This window comes from Papio anubis, chromosome 9, assembly GCF_008728515.1.
Source record: "Papio anubis isolate 15944 chromosome 9, Panubis1.0, whole genome shotgun sequence".
Classification (NCBI taxonomy): domain Eukaryota; kingdom Metazoa; phylum Chordata; class Mammalia; order Primates; family Cercopithecidae; genus Papio; species Papio anubis.
In genome coordinates this window covers 99,404,320-99,422,355 of record NC_044984.1, presented here as the reverse complement: position 1 = coordinate 99,422,355, position 18,036 = coordinate 99,404,320, and the positions used below count along the sequence as shown (strand labels likewise).

Sequence of the window (18,036 nt, the reverse complement as noted above, 5' to 3'; positions counted from 1 at the left end):
TTATTAAGGACTCTTTTGTATGATGAGTTCCTTATGTCTTGTTGTTTTTGAGATTTTATCTTTGTCTTTTGATTACTTGTTATGATATGTCTAGGTGTGGGGCCTTTGAATTTTCCCATCAGAATTTGTTGAGCTTCTTGGATTGTGCATTCTTGAAATGTGCAACTTAATGGTTTTCATCAAATTTAGGAAGTTTTCAGCCATTCTTTCTTCAGATATTTTTCCTTTTCCTTTCCCTTCTCCTTCTCCTCTCCTTCTGGGATTCCTTTTATGCATGTGTTGGTATACTTGATGGTGTCTCATAAGTCTCAGAGGCTCTGTTCATTTTTCTTTATTCTTATTCCTTCCTATTGTTCAGGCTTTTATTTACCTGCTTGAATGTGCTATTGGGTCCCTCTAGTGAATTTTTTATTTCAGTTATTGCACTTTTCAACTTCAGCATTTTTATTTGGTTCTTTTAAAAATAATTTTTATCTCTTCATTGATATTCTCTGTTCAGCAAGACATTATTCTCTTACTTTCCTTTCATTCTTTAGACCTGGTTTCCTTTAGTTCATTGAACATATTTACAAAAGCTTATTGAAAATCTTTCTTTAGCAAATCCAGTGTCTAGGTTTCTCTAGGCATGGTTTCTATTAGCTGCTTTTTTCCACCTGTGTATAGGCCATACTTTCCTGTTTCTTTACAAATCTTGTCATCTTTTGTTGACAGGTGGTCATTCAAAAGAATAGAATGTCGTAACTCTGGAAAGCAGACTTTCCCCTCATCTCCCTTCACAACTTTTGTTGCTATTGCTGCTGCTGCTTTGTTGTTGTTGTTCAATGACTTTCTCGATAATTCTGTAAAGTCTGTATTTTTTATTGTTTGCCACCACTGAAGTCTCTTTTCAGTTACCTTAATGGTCAGCTAATGATTGGGCATATATTTTCTTATACACCTTGAGCCAATAAGTCTCCCAGCCTTTGCGAGGAGGCTCTGTGTGTGTGCTGGGATACACCTTCAGTGCTCCAGCAGGCAGTTTACAGCTCTGCCTCAGCCTTCACACTTCCTGCCTGTACAGGGCCTCAAGAGTCATCGAGAGTTAAGACATAAGGGCCTTCTGAGGTCTTTCCTGGCACGTGCACAAGCCCTGCATGTATATTGGTCTTCTGGATTCCCAGGAATAAGTCAGAGCTTTTCAATGCCTCCAATGGATATCTCATTCCCAGTTATTCCTCTTAAGTTTTTTGGTCAGCCATTTGTTAGTAGCTGCAGGCAGCTGAAATATTAAATAATTGCCACTGATTATTTTTGACAAATGTCCCAGGAATAGGGATGTTTGTGCATAACAAGCTCTGAGTCAGATCAAATAAAGACAAGCCCAAGCCAGGCATGGTAGCATGTGCCTGTAGTCCCAGCTACTCAGGAGGCTGAGGCAGGAGGATCACTTCAGTCCAGGAGTTTGAGGCTGTGAGGCACTTGATCACACCTGTGAATAGCCACTACTCTCCAGCCTGGACAACATAGTGAGACTCTGCCTCTAAAGACAGAAAATCAGCCAGGTGCGGTGGCCCAAGCCTGTAATCCCAGCACTTTGGGAGGCCGAGACGGGCGGATCACGAGGTCAGGAGATCGAGACCATCCTGGCTAACACGGTGAAACCCCGTCTCTACTAAAAAATACAAAAAACTAGCCGGGCGAGGTGGCGGCGCCTGTAGTCCCAGCTACTTGGGAGGCTGAGGCAGGAGAATGGCGTGAACCCAGGGGGCGGAGCTTGCAGTGAGCCGAGATCCCGCCACTGCACTCCAACCTGGGCGACAGAGCGAGACTCCGTCTCCAAAAAAAAAAAAAAAAAAAGACAGAAAATCTCTGGGAGTGGAGCTTTTCAGGGAGCTGCCAGGCAGTCCAAATAGTAATAGTTCTTTGGGATGAGGCTTTTGAAGAGCTCCAAACCCATTTCATCCCCACCAGGGGCTACTAGGCTGCTGGTTTTCACAGCTACCATACTTGCAATGATGGTTTTCTCAAGGCTATGGCAGAGCTTTTGAGAAAGATGGGAATAAGGCAGTTAATACACCATAAAGCTCACTTTTCTTAGTGTGATTCAGCTATTCTTCTTGAAATGGATTATTGCAAGCCTTTGGTTAGTTTCCAGAGTCCTGAGAGAAGTGATTTTTAACAATATTTTCTAGTGTTCTTATTGCTTTCATGAAGGAGTGGATTTTCAGAGGTTCTTACTATACTGTCCCAGAAGTGCTTCTCACCCATTTGTTTTTAATAAGAATTAGGCAAATCTGGAAAGCAGTTTAGCATCATCTGGTTAAGAACATGAATTTTGGAGTCAGACCAATGTAAGTTTGAATCCAAGTATCATGGCTTACTAGCTGTGTGACCTTGGGCAAGTTACTCAACTTCCCTAAGCCACAGTTTGCTTCTATTATTACCCTCCATTATTATTACCTCCATTATTATTATTTTCTCCATTATTTTTACCCTATTTATAGAGTGTAATTTGATTCTCCCAACAATTCTCTGCGATGGACATTATTATTATTACTCTAGAGATTGGGTAATTATTATTATCAACTGCAAAACATTCTAGTATGCACATAACATGAAATATGTCTTCTGTTACTTGACTCATATCACCCAATTTATAGGGTAATATTATATAATAATAATATATTATGTAATAATATATAATATATTATGTAATAATATAGAATATAGTATGTAATATTATATAATCTATTATGTGATAATATATTATATAATCTATTATGTGATAATATATTATATATTATGTAATAATAATATATAATAATGATAATATCTACCTTAGAGAATTGTTAGGAGAATCAAATTAGGTGCTATATGTAAGACATTCAGCATATTCCCAGAATGATAATTTAAGAAAAGTGGACTGTTTGTAGAGACTGAACACATCAATTCCCATGAAATTTCCTTCATTATATCCCATATAAACACAACAGAAATAGCTCATAGATCATGAGCACTCAGTGTGGGAAAAGGCAAGAGACTTTCTTGCTATTTTTTGTTTCTTTTTAAAGCACTGACAATTCCTCCCTGGGAAATAATTTTTTAAATAATTAAATTTCCTTTTGAATACCTAGCATTGATATATTACCTCAGTTTTCCTCCCAATAACTGTATGAAGCCAGTATCATTATCCCCATTGCATTGCTGAAAAATCTGATCCTCATCAAAGATCATTGACTAACCTCAATTTGCTTGCCAGCCACTGGCAGAGTACAATTTAGGCAACACATGTGTAACAGACAAAAAGTGAAAACCGAGAGGAACTTAAGGAAAGCAAACTTAAAACGGCGCCAGTGTAAAAGGAAACCTATTGACAAAGGCATTTTCAAGGATTTCAATGAAAGCAATAGCTGCACTCCACCAATGCTGCCACTAGATGGTGGTGTTTCCATTATCTAGAGGTCTTGTGAGTTAACCTTTTACCTGTTAAGAAAGAAAATCTGAAATCTGTATAAAGCCTGGCCTAGAGCACTTTTGTCTTTACAGCTTCTACCCTCCTGCCCCAGTTGCCAAGGCAAGCATCTTGAGACCCAAATCTCACATATGCATGTCTTCTGTATGGTTGGAACTAGAATTTGACTTCTCCCTCTGCATTCGTGAATATGCTTCTTTAGTGCTGTTTGACATCAAATTAGTAAATATGGAAATCCATTGACTCTATTAATATAATTCTCTCAGGTTTCAAAGGAGGTCAATGAAATGATGGTAAAAATGCCGTATCAGTGTTTCATAAATGGACAGTTCACAGATGCAGACGATGGAAAGACTTACGACACTATCAACCCAACGGATGGATCTGTGAGTAATTCTGTAGTGTTAGTAGTGATCACCGGTGGTGGATTTTTAGTTTACACACCGTTGTAAAAGAGGCAGTCTTAAGAAGCCCATTAATTCTCTCACTCTGCCTCTAAGCACTTCATGCAAATGTACTTCATGCTTTTCTTTCAAAGACTCAGTTCTGGTACTAGCTGCTATTAACTGTAGTAACCTATTTTATAGAACATTTATGATAAGTTTAGACAGGTAGCTTTACCTATAAACATCAGAGGCACTCATCTGCATAGAGATACATGTGAAAAAATTTTTCAAACTTTGAAGACTCATGGCAAGAAATTCAGCTTTCCCAAGGCACTGGAAGAACTACAGAGTCTTCTGTCTTCCTAAATGTGTTCTTCCATAAAGTAGTACGACATGAGAAGTACCGAATTTCTGGTTCACAATTTTCATATTAAAATTGTTCTTTTTCTTTACCGTAGTACTGGATATACTCATTTCTCATCATAACATTTTTTTAAAAATCAGTAATACTCTATTTTTTCTATTAATACAATATTAATTCCAAGAACCATATTTTCATATCTCTCATGTGACCTATTTTTACTTACCTTGAAATAGACAATATGCAAAGTATCCTACGCTTCTTTGGCGGATGTTGATAAAGCAGTAGCAGCAGCAAAAGATGCTTTTGAAAATGGTGAATGGGGAAGAATGAATGCAAGAGAAAGAGGAAGATTGATGTACAGGTATTTTTATTTTTTATTTTTTAGAAAAGTAATTCTGGTAGAGATGGGTTTCACTATGTTGGCCAGGTCTCAAATTCCTGACCTCAGGTGATTTGCCCGCCTCAGCCTCCCAAAGTGCTGGGATTACAGGCGTGAGTGGTGGCACGTGCCTGTAGTCCTAGCAACTCTGGAGGCTGAGGCAGAAGAATTGCTTGAACCTGGGAGGTGGAGGTTGCAGTGAGCCAAGATCGCACCACTGCACTCCAGCCTGGTCAAGAAAGCAAGAGTCTGTCTCAAAAAAAAAAAAAAAAGATAAGAAAAGAAAAACAAGTCTACTACCTTTGGATATTGGCTAACATTGCCAACATTTTAAAAATTCCTGCAAAACATTCTGGTATTCACCTAGTATGAAATATGTCTTCTGTTACTTGACTCATATTAAATCCTATATATGTTGATTATGTTAGTATTGCTTGCACCAGGCAGGTCCCAGCTGGAAAAGAAGTTTAATAAAGAACTGTTTACAAAGACGTGGGCTAGGTCAAAGAAATCCAATAAAGGATACTGAAACATCCAGGCAGGGCTAGCAGCAGGGGGAAGCTGCTACGTCTTCAAGGTCTGAAGGGACAGGAGAAGGAGCTGTTACTGGAATCTGGCGAGATCTGTAGCTATAGGAGAAAACCACACTCCAGTGGAGGGGCATGGCAGCTTCTGAACCACCGTCCATCAGCAAGGGAGCCAGGGAATCCAGTTCCCCAACCACTTTTTCTTTCAGTTCACCAATCTTCTGTGGGTGTCTCCAGTGGCCTCTCACTGGCCAAGCCCAATGGGAGAGCAAGGGAGCCAGGTGATGTAATCTATAAAGGTCATTCACCAGGGTCAAGGTCACAGAGCAGGGTGGAGAATGGATACAGAGTGGCAAGTGGAAAATATCCAGTACCCCGTTGTTTTAAAAAAAAAAACATTTTATATCAACTTGATCTGTAAGGAATAGGAACAAGGAAGAAAAATAATAAGGACTGAGAAGAATATTTTAAATCAGTAATGAAGGATGCCAGGAATAACTAGATTCAATCATAAATTCCATTTGCTGTTTACCTAAAATCCAATATCTGACCTAGATCAATAGATCTCAGAGCAATGATATGATTTGGCTGTGTCCACACCCAAATCTCATCTTGAATTGTAGCTCCCATAATTCCCGCGTGTCATGGGAGGGAACCAGTGGGAGGTAATTGAATCATGGGGGCAAGTCTTTCCTGTGCTGTTCTCATGAAAGTAAGTCAGTCTCATGAGATTTGATGTTTTTATAAAAGGCAGTTCCCCTGTACACGCTCTCTTGCCTCTTTCCTTTGTAAATTACCCAGTCTTAGGTATGTCTTTATGAGCAGCGTGAGAACGAACTAATACAAGCCAGATCTGGAACGAAGATTGTGGGAGGGGGATTTCAAGCTGGACTCTAGAGTGGCCCCAAAGGAACAGCTCTGAGAAGCACTACAAATACAGAAGAAAAACAAATAGAGAAGTTGACCACAAAAGATGAATTTTTACTGTATCACAGTCATTATAGAGTCCTGCACTTACCTTCCCATAAAACCGAATACCAAACAGAAATCTCTTGTAGTGTTTGTAATTCATTGTGTACGTTGCTATCTTGTCTCTTCAGTTAGTGTTGGAAATATTTTTGTGCCAACTGGAAATCCTCAAATGTTCATGGGTTCTCAGAAGGTGTGGGTTCTGGGAATGTGGTTCCAGTGACTGGTACTGGCTCAATCATTGTTCCACTTCTTACACAGAGATGAGGCAAATTATATACGCTTCCAATACCCTCTGCTTCTCCTTTGTAATTCTTGAAACAAATGATTTATGAAATTATTTGTTTAATGTCTTTCTTCCCTACTGGACCATGATCTCCATAAGGGCAGAGATCTGATCCATATGTGTTTACCTCTGAATCCTCCATCGTTAGGATACTGCATTGTATGTAACAGGAGCTCAATCAATACTTGTTGAATTTCTTTCTTTCACTGACCACACAGACTTGCAGACCTACTGGAAGAGAACCAAGAAGAGCTGGCAACCATTGAAGCCCTTGATTCAGGGGCTGTCTATACTTTGGCTCTGAAGACTCACGTCGGAATGTCTGTGCAAACATTCAGATATTTTGCTGGCTGGTGCGACAAAATTCAGGTAAGCACAAATACTATTTGTTCTGAAAGAAAAAGGGATTAACATTGATTAGTTTGTACCAGGCACTGTGTCAGATCCTCTTTTTATGTAGATTTTTTTACACCAACATAACAGGGTTGTCTCGATCCATTTTATGCTGCTATAACAGAATACCTGAGACTAGGTAATTTATAAAGAACAGAAATTTATTCTCTTACAGTTCTGGAGGCTGGGAAGTCTAAGATAAAGGTGCCAGCAGGTTTGGCCTCTAGTTTTAAGACGGTGCCTTATAGTACATCCTCTGGTGCAGAGGAATGATGTGTCCTCACCTGGCAGAAGAGTAGAAGAGAGTGAACCCACTCCTGCAAGCCCTTTTTATAGCGGCATTGATCCGTTCATTAAGGTGGAGCCCTCATGACCTAAACACCTCCTATTAGGCCCTGCCCCCCAACACTGTGGCATTGGGGGTTAAGTTTCCAGCACATGCATTTTAGGGGACACTTTCAGACCCTAGCAATGGTTATAACAACTACAGGAAGTAAATGGATAGCTCTTATCCCCTTATTACATGTGAGCAAACAGAGGCTTGAGGACATGGATGCCTTTCCTATAATTTGTAGCAAGTAACCCATACGACCAGATTTGAACTCAAGATTTTCTGAATCTAAAGTCTAATGACATTCTTTGTACTTTACTATAATATCTCCTGAGGGTGTTGAATATTTTTCTAGACATTTTGGAGAAGCCTAGTATCATGAAGGGTGTACAAATTCAAATACCTACAGAGGCCAGAGAGCTACCATAGATGGTGGAAGAAGACTGAGTATAAGAAAAACTCTGTCTTTGAACATGTGTCCTAGTAGAAATAAATTTTTAAAAAATTTATTTATTTTTTTCTTTTGAAATGGAGTCTTGCTCTGTCACCCAGGCTGGAGTGCAGTGGCGCCATCTCAGCTCACTTCTGCCTCCTGGGTTCAAGTGGTTCTCCTGCCTCAGCCTCCCAAGTAGCTGGGATTACAGGTGTGTGCCACCACGCCCAGCTAATTTTTGTATTTTTAGTAGAGACGGGGTTTCACCATGTTGGCCAGGCTGGTCTCGAACTCCTGACCTCAAGTGATTTGCCTGCCTTGGCCTCCCAAAGTGCTGGGATTACAGGTGTAAGCCACTGCACCTAGCCAAAAAAAAATTTTTTTAAGGAAAAATTTGATAAAGACACAGGAATAATAAATATTTCATTTTCCTTTTACTATATAATAAATAGCAAACATGGGGTGATCAACGGCAACAACACTAGCTCCAGCACTGGGGATACAAAAGGGAGACGTAGGGCTTGTAGCAAACTGCCGTATGCATGTTCCTCATAGACTCATAATAACCACTGCAGTACCAGTTATTGCAACCACATTCCCAGCAGCAAAAAGAAGCAAGTGAGAAAGGGGGAGTGGGAAGAGGAATTTCACAAAGCATTCTTACCTTCCCAGTACCTTTTGCTCATATCCCTCCTTGACCATCTCTATCTGCTAAGGAGACTGGGAAACATTGTATTCATCTGAGCACATTGCTGCCACCAATGTTAATGTACAGTCAGACACACCTGAGTCCAAGTCAGCTTTGGCCCGTATCAGCCAATGTTGTTAAAGTTATTTTATCTCCCAGAACCTTACTTTCCTCCTCTATAAAATGGTCACAATAATACATACTTTGCAAGTTATGTTTTGAGGACTGGAAACAAGTATTTGTACACTACAGGATTAGACAACTCTGCAACATAGCAGGTTTGCACAAAAATGAAGTTTTTATTGTGATTCAGCCACAAAGTCATGCATATATTGATATTTACTAATGGTAGTTCAGGTCCATCTCTTATCCCCAATTATGAAATCCAAATAGCTCTGAAACCTGAAAATTGTTTGATTAGTTCAAACTGATTTGATGCCAAACCCTGACTTGAATGAACATAATCTATTAATAATATTTATTTACATCACTTAGAGTGAATATTCATGTTTCAGTGAATCAATACTAGTGTGTTTGCATGGACACAGGGATGGGAACATCACACACCAGGGCCTGTCCAGGGGTGGGGGGCTGGGGGAGGGATAACATTAGGAGAAATACCTAACGTAAATGATGAGTTAATGGGTGCAGCAAACCAACATGGCACATGTATACCTATGTAACAAACCTGCACGTTGTGCACATGTACCCTAGAACTTAAAGTACATTAAAAAAAATACTAGTGTGTTTGATTATGGGAGGCTTATTCAAATCCTGCTGGGGTAGCAGATAATTTAAGGTACATGCACTATATTACGTTTCTAAAGTCCAAAAAATTATGAATTCCAAGACATAACTGGCTACAAGTATTTTAAGAAATTGTACACTCTATTAGTAGTAGCAATAAGATTTTATGTGGCAAAGCAAATGAATAGCTTTCATTAAAGCCTACTATTGTGAATCTGTTAGGATTCAATTGGCTGCATATAACACCCAACTTAATCCTGTTTTTTAACCCTATTATTTTTCTCTCACTTTCAAGGAGTCCAAAGAAAGGCAGTCAGGACTAGTATGTGAGATGCAAACTCTTTTTCTGTCTTTGCCAGGCCATCTTTAGTACTATGTGACCTCCACCCTGAAGGCTGACTCATGATCTCAAGAAAATCACTGCAGTGCCAGCCATTTCAGCAGTAGTCTAAACAAGAAGAAGGAGGAAGCAGACATGGAGGGAAGAATAAAGGAGTTGAGTTAGTCTGGTTTAAATAGCAGTCACCTTCCAATGCTTTGTGCTTATATCTTCCACTGACCATCCCTAACCTGGAGAATGGGAACCATAGTATTTGATAGGCATATTGCTGTTCCATTATTAGTACAGGGATTCTGTTACTAAGGACAGAGGGGAGAGTGGATAATAGGCAGGCAGTTCACATTCTCTGCCAGGCCAAGCAACTGGGAATGGACAAAATGAGAATTATGTTTATTCTCCTGTGTTTCATGGTTCTCTTGAGAAACAAATAGCTGTTCCTTCTTTGGCATGGATATAGTTCTTATCAACAAACACTCTTTCATATCAGCTAACAAAAAGTAAGAGAGGAAGACAGAAAATGGATCCTTTGAAATGAAATTTACTTATTTAAATTAGTAAAATAAGTATCAACTTTTCTTATTCTTTAGGGTTCTACTATTCCAATCAACCAGGCCCGTCCAAATCGCAATCTGACCTTCACCAAGAAAGAGCCACTCGGGTAAGATAAGGAGAGTGCCTCTGAGTGAATCATGAGTTGTGTTATTTGAAACAACTAAGCGTGTCGAATTTCTTCCCCGGCAGTGTCTGTGCCATTATTATTCCCTGGAACTACCCGCTGATGATGCTGGCGTGGAAGAGTGCTGCGTGTTTGGCAGCAGGCAATACCTTAGTGCTCAAGCCAGCACAGGTAAGGCCACAAAGGGCCAGGTACAGAATCGCCTCCTTCTTACATCCAGTACTTCAAAAGAGTTACATATATTTATAAATAGCAAACAAAAATGAGATCGTATGGCATTTTTCTCATACATCATGGACAACTTTTCATGTCAGTAAATACTCATTTTTAATAGCTACCTAATAACATTGTATGGAGATTCCACAATTTAAAATTTTCATAATAATAGAAGCAAGCAAGGTGCACATCAGTGAAGTCCACTGACTTTCTACAAACCAATTCAATTCTTGCAAAATGCCAAGTGCCCAACATTTAGGGAATTATTTAGAGTAATTATGAGATATCAGAAAAGGTATTATGCAGGTATTCAAATTTAATTGTCAAAAATACTGTGAAGGCAGAGGTTGCAATGAGCCGAGATCTTGCCATTGCACTCCAGCCTAGGCAACAGAGCGAGACTCTGTCTCAAAAAAAAAAAAAAAATATATATATATATATATATAAAAATATGTATTATATATATTAGTTCACTATATATTATATATTATATAACAGAGTGAGACTGTCTCAAAAAATATATAAAAATATATTAAATATATAAAATATATATTTATATGTATTTTATATTAGTTCACTATATTATATTATATATCATATATTATATATGATATATTATATATTACATAAAACATATTTATATGTATTATATATTAGCTCACTATATAATATATATTATATATATATTAGCTCACTATATATATATAGTGAAGATGTAGAAGATGAGGGAAAAGCATGTAAAAGAACATCTGTAATTATAAATATATATCCAGATGGATAACAAGAAAATACTTTTAAGAAATAGTTAAGGTAGTTTTCAAAAAAATCTTTTAATGCTACAATAGCTTTTTAAGAAAAAAATATGGCAGCCAAGTTAACACTGGCTGAGACTTTACTATATAAAGTGCACTATGCAAAATAAGAAGAAAAACAAACTTCTTAATTGGGTTTCTGTTATATGCAGGTAACTTTACTATGTAGTAGGCATTCTGAGGTGCATAATTCATGGAGAAAACTTGGTCTTTATTCTAGAAGAGTTTATAATTTGTTACCTCTCAACTCTTTCATTTCTTCTTTCAGAGCTTAAAAAAATACAGTTTCATTTGGCAAAACTACATGGTCATGTGACCATGGCCATTTTGTTTTAATCATTAAAAACGATTTGAAAAAGTAGGTATACAAAGTTTTCAAAATTCAAAAGATACAAAGAGGTAGATAGTGAAATGTCTCCCTTCTATCATTACTCCCCAGCCAACCAGTTTACCTCCCAGAGACAACCAATGGGATTAATTGTTATCTATAGTGGCTTAGATATTCCAGAGATAGTCTGTACATATATATGTGTATATTTATGAATATGTAGTTTTATATGTATATGTAGAGAGAGATATATTATTATATGTAGATATAGATATTATATATGTGTATATGTATATATTGCTAATTAATGGGCATAAAGTTTCAATTACTGGCCAGGTGAGGTGGCTCACGCCTGTAATCCCAGCACTTTGTCTATTTTTTTTTTTTTTGAGACAGAGTCTCGCTCTGTCACCCAGGCTGGAGTGCAGTGGCGCGATCTTGGCTCACTGCAAGCTCTGCCTCCCGGGTTCACGCCATTCTCCTGCCTCAGCCTCCCGAGCAGCTGGGACTACAGGCGCCTGCCACCACGCCTGGCTAAGTTTTGTATTTTTAGTGGAGACAGGGTTTCACCGCGTTAGCCAGGATGGTCTCGATCTCCTGACCTCATGATCCGCCCGCCTCAGCCTCCCAAAGTGCTGGGATTACAGGCTTGAGCCACCGTGCCCAGCAATCCCAGCACTTTGGGAGGCCAAGGCAGGTGGATCACTTGAGGTCAGGAGTTCAAGACCAGCCTGGCCAACATGGTGAAACCCCATCTCTACTAAAAAATACAAAAAATTAGCTGGGCATGGTGGCAGGCACCTGTGATCCCAGCTACTCCAGAGGCTGAGGCAGGAGAATCGCTTGAACCTGGGAGGCAGAGGTTGCGGTGAGCCGAGGTCGCACCATTGCACTCCAGCCTGGGCAACAAGAGTGAAACTCTGTCTCAAAAAACAAAGAAACAAACAAAAAAACAACTTCAATTATGTAAGATGAATAAGTTCTAGAGGTCCTCTGTACAACATTGTACCTATAGTTAATACTACTATATTTTACACTTCAAAATTTGTTGAGAGTAGAGCTCACATTAAATGTTCTTACCACAATAAAATAAAATTTTTAAAAACACACACAAAAAGCAGCATTTTATATACTTACCAAAAAAAAAATTCTTCCTTTTTTTTTTAGCAGTTTCCATCATATAGATAAAACATATTTTACTTAACTAATCCATAATTATGGATATTCAGATTTTCTCTCCTTTTGCTGTATAAACCATGCTACAGTTAATAACCTTATAAACCTTATAATGCACATGTGCAAGTATATTTATAGGATATGTTTCTAATTGCAGAATCCCTCAGTTAAAAGATACATATATTTGTGTGATAGATATTGACAAAGCCATCCATGGGGGTCGTATTAGCTCACCAGCATTATACAAGACTACTGTTTCCCACTCTTGTTTAATGGGTGCACAACACATTAAACAGCAAGAAGCTAGTTGAGTGAAGTGAGGAGACAGATAATCTAGCCCAGTAGGGCTCCACACTGGCTGTACATTACAATCACCTAAAGTTCTCCTTTTAAAATGCTCATATGGGGCCCCACTGGCAGAGATGGGGCCCCATTCAGCATTTTAAAAGGAGAGATCTGATTTAATTGGTCTAAGTTGGAGACCACACATTGGTATTGCTTAAAAGCTTCACGTTTTTCCAAGGCACAGCCAGGGTGGAGAACCACTGAATGGTATCCAATGAGAGTGCTAATTACTGAGGAATGGCAATGAGTATATATAATGTCCAAAAATTACAAACATTCTTTGAGTGCATACCAGTTGCCAGGCAGGTAGTAGTGATGAAGATACACACAGTTTCTGTCCCTATGGAAATTACAGTCTGGCTCTATCTGCAGTTTAAAACTGGCAGTTTTATAGTTGAAGATAATTTAAATCCTGAGAATGAAAGACCCAAAGGTGCCATTGTTATGCTGGACTTTTTTATTTTATTGGATAATATTATGCAGTGATGCATTTATAATATTAGGGCTCTATGTGAATGTCAAGAGGACTGAATTGAGATGACTCTTCTTAAACCAGTTGTCTGCTTTGTTATATGTGTGAAAGATTCCCTCCTGGCTTCATACAAAAGAAAGCACAGATTTTCATGGCCTAGAGTGGTTTGGTCCAGGTGTGACAAGTTCTGACTTTATTAACCTCATATTTAGCAATGACCTACACTTGCCCAGAACCATACTAGAGGCTTTCCTATATATTATGCAAACCTATAATCCTGCAGGGACACTGGATAGCCAAATGGAAGAAAACCAATAGAAATGAAAAGAGCTGTGATAGAGATGAAACCATTTATTTTATTTATAAATGACATTTTAAAACCTTTATATTCTTACTTTAAAAGAATTATAATTAATTCAGGATAGTTTTTAAACATCTTTCTAATTATGATGGTTTCATACCAAGGCATAATCAGATATACTTGGGCTAAGATCATCTTCAATTATACTAGATGTAAATCCACTATTTTAACAGTCTTGATAACTTCAAATATTTTGGGCCAACTTCTCATCAAGTTAAATCTACATTGACATTTTACAAACCTCACAATGTGACTGTCATGGACCTGTTACTAGAAGGAGGAAAAGTGGTAGCCCTGCCTCTTTATTGTTTGCTTGTTAACATTATTATTTATTGTGCAGTTTCTATGCACATTTTTTGGCCACTTGTCCATTTTATGAAGACAAACTTACTTAAAATAACAACATAGTCTGTGAAACCATGTAATCCGGCCTGTAAACTTCATCAGAGGGCAATCTTCTGAAAGCAAATGAGCAAGGGAAGGAACCACTGCTACCCCTTGGCCTTGTGAGCCTCTATTCTTTCCTAGGACACTGCCCATACCTTTGTGGCCCATGACCATATGACCTTCATTCAGACTGTGTGACAGCAGCGTTATCCAGCCATACAATAAATGTTAGTTATGGTTCATTTATTTCATATCTTTGTCAGCTAAAATATATAAATAAAAGTTCCACTATTTTCTTTTCGCACCTCAATGGATCCTCTTGCACATCCCATTTTTAGAGTCTAAGCTAACCAAGTACTGACTTAAGACTGAATGGACGTTGGTTTTTAAGAGTATGAAGGTATTGCTTTCATTTTGCTTTGGAGATTTGCATTGCTATGATAGATGTTTAAGGTGAGATCCATATTATGCCACTTTTTATGTGAGAAAGAAGGGAAAATAAGAAAATATGTATTTGCTGATTTGAATAAAAGGAAACACAGGAAAGATAAACTAGAGACTAATGAAATTGATTATCTATAGAACATGGGATGAATGGGGTGGAAAGGAGGGTGGGAGAACGACATTCTCTGAATGGACGTTTGAATAGTCCTGACTTTTGGAAGCATATTCCCCATATTCAATGACAACAAGAAAAAGAAATATAATCAACAAAGATGGGGCCAAAATCCGAAAAGTAAATGTAAACAAAAAAAATTAAGCCATATTTCAAATGAATAACATGACCTCATTGAAGAGAGTGAGGAACCATGAACCCAAGTCACTTTTGACTAACTTTGGACTATATGTCCTCAGGATAAAGGCAACGCAAACCAACAACAACAACAACAAAACCCAAATACATATTCAACTCTAATTAATAGGCTTCTTTTTCACAGGGACATGGCTTAACAATTCTCAAATGACTTTCTCTATGTTTTAGGATTACGCAAATAATTAAATAAATTGTGGATAATGGGAGCCATGTCTCTCTTTCTTGGAGAAGAGAATGACAAATGTAAAAAGGGCAGAAGGATAGAATCGACCCTGAGATATTGGATAAAGGTATCAGTGTAAACTCATGGGTTTTAATGTATTTAGATAGTTAAATAAAGAAATGGATATAGGCATATGTGGGATAGATACACACATATATTTACATGTGTGTGTGTGTGGTGTATACATACATCTCTTTCCCAGCTCTGTCTGCTACAAGGGCCTAGAAGCGATGACCCCTCAATAATGTCCAGATATCTTGGTTTCTAAAATACCATTCTTCTCTCAAAGAAACTTGGGCTCCTTGGAGAAGGAGCTGGAGTAGGGAAGAATCAAGATGAATCTAAAATATCTTGTCGGGCCTGAAAGCAATGTAATGCTCGAAGAGTAATAGGGGCATGGCAGAATGATAAGGGGCCGTACTAAAGGGACTGCCTCAGCCAAATCTAGAACGACTGAACATCAAAATCAATAACAATAGTAAAAGATGACAACCTGCTGATTACAGTAAAAATCTATGTGTTCACACTGATACTAATTAATTAAACAGAAAGGAAAACACTTAGAGAGCCAACAAGTACATGTAAAAGGAATGACGGAATTAGAAAATCACCATTTGGCAACCATCATAATACTTTATGATTATTATCCAGAAATTATCCATGGATACTAAAACTAGTGGATAAAAATTTGAGGAGTACCTCCCCACAAAATATTTATTAACTACAATGTATAAAATAGTAACTTACAGCGATGAAAGTTGGCAGACCACATTTGCCAAATAATCGAAATCGACTTTCCAGTATTGGAACTATTCTACAGCACGTGCCTCCTGATGTGATGTCCTGAGAAAAGCCCAGCATCGCTCCAGTGGTATTGTTCCCAAAAGTGCATAACTTGAATCTAATCATGAGAAAACATCAGACAAATCCAAACAAAGAGACATTGTATGAAATAACTGGCCTGTACTCTTCAAAAATGTCAGTGTAATGAAATAGAAAACTCAGAAATTCTCCTAGATTACTGGAGACTACAGATAGAACTAAATGTAATGCAGATGTTGGATTTTCTTTTGCTGTAAGACATTATTGGGATAATTGGTGAAATCTGAATATAGTCTGCAAATCATGTATTCTATCAGTTGTTAATCTCCTGATTTTGATAATTGTACTATGGTTATGTAAAAGAATTTCTGGTTTTATAGAAAATGCACACAGAAGTATTTACAAGTATGGGGTATGTCTTTACTGTATTCTTAAACAGTTCAGAAAAAGATACCCCTTAAAAGTATCTTTAAAAAATAGTTTAGAAAAATATATATAGAAAGATAAAGCAAATGCAGTAAAATGTTAACATTTGAGGAATCTGAATGGAAATGTATATAAGGAATACTTGTACTATTTTTGCATCTTTTTGTAAGTCTGAAATTATGGCAAAATAAGAAAAATAAGACAATGTACAATAAAAATAAAATAAGCTCTAGTGCAGCTATCAAGGGAAAACTGGGTTCTGGGCTAAAGGTCAGATTAGAGCCTGAAAAAGGTAATTGCTGTCTGCTTCTCCTCAGGTCACGCCCTTGACTGCTTTGAAGTTTGCAGAACTGTCTGTGAAAGCAGGCTTTCCAAAGGGGGTCATCAACATCATTCCGGGCTCAGGCAAGCCACTAAATGACTCACTGTGCTATAACTAATGAACGGTACTGGGGGAGCTGAGTGACTGTTGTACCACTAGAGACTTGTCCTGAATTATAACTGTATTAAAACTAAATACAACTTACCAAACAGTTAAGGATGAATATACTTACCATGTGCTAAAATCTTAAAATGGAAATACAGTGGTGGGTGAGTGGCAGTGGGGAGGGGGGTTGTACAATCATGTAAAATTACCCTAAGATGTTCCATTTTGATTTTCAAGATAAAAATCAAGGCTTACCTATCATTATTTTGGGAGTCTGATAATTTCATAAAGGGTATTATTTTAGATTTTCATCAGTCTGCAATTAATACAGAAAATGTAAAACTAAGGTGTCGATGAAACCTTAGAATATATACTCATGAATTTAAAGCCATCTTCACTATAAGAATTTGAGTATGTTTTTGTTTTTTGAGATGGAGTCTCACTCTGTCGCCCACGCTGGAGGGCAGTGGCGCAATCTTGGCTCACTACAACCTCCACCTCCTGGGTTCAAGTGATTCTCCCTCAGCCTCCTGAGTAGCTGGGATTACAGGCGCGTGCCACTATGCCCGGCTAATTTTTGTATTTTTAGTAGTGACAGGGTTTCACCATGTTGGTCAGGCTGATCTCGAACTCCTGACCTCGTGATCCGCCTGCCTTAGCCTCCCAGAGTGCTGGGATTACAGGCGTGAGCCACCGCGCCCGGCCTTGAGTATGTTTTAATTCATGTTTTATTCCCTAATTCTACAGGTGGCATAGCAGGACAACGTCTGTCTGAACATCCTGACATCCGCAAACTTGGTTTCACTGGTTCCACTCCTATTGGCAAACAGATCATGAAGAGGTATTGGTTTTAATATGTTGATTCACTGCAGATCCTGTTAAACTAGGTTTCAATTTTTGTTTAAACAGGGTACTTTTTGAGTGAGGAAAACTACATCTACTTTGGAAGGGAAATCTACTTATCACTGCTGAGTACTGAAATATTTGAAAGTAATAAAATACTTTCCAAAGCATTAAAGCCCAGAGTTAATAAAACCAAAGCTATGTTGAAATCCTACACCCTACTGGTAGTTTTAACAATTCAGCACAAAAGGCTTTCTATATTAAAGCTGTGGCCCAAATTGTTTTCAGAGTATGGGTAAAAAACCGAAAAGATACATACATGTGAAATTTATATATTTTATATGACAAACTTGGATTATTCATAAAATGGAGTCCCCCAAAGCAATATTTTTTTAAACTGTAAGCAATCTAAAT

General features: G+C 38.0%; 1 protein-coding gene across 2 annotated transcripts in view; it reads left to right on the top strand.

Annotated features, from left to right (window-relative positions):
- Positions 1-18,036, top strand: part of ALDH1L2 (aldehyde dehydrogenase 1 family member L2) — a 65,086-nt gene that overhangs the window by 28,689 nt on the left and 18,361 nt on the right. For both annotated transcript variants that reach the window (XM_003907077.4, XM_017946160.2), the window contains exons 11-17: positions 3,718-3,837; positions 4,435-4,562; positions 6,581-6,731; positions 9,882-9,952; positions 10,036-10,141; positions 16,670-16,757; positions 17,527-17,620. In XM_003907077.4, the coding sequence (XP_003907126.2) occupies positions 3,718-3,837; positions 4,435-4,562; positions 6,581-6,731; positions 9,882-9,952; positions 10,036-10,141; positions 16,670-16,757; positions 17,527-17,620 (758 nt within the window). The remainder of the gene's footprint in view (positions 1-3,717; positions 3,838-4,434; positions 4,563-6,580; positions 6,732-9,881; positions 9,953-10,035; positions 10,142-16,669; positions 16,758-17,526; positions 17,621-18,036) is intronic.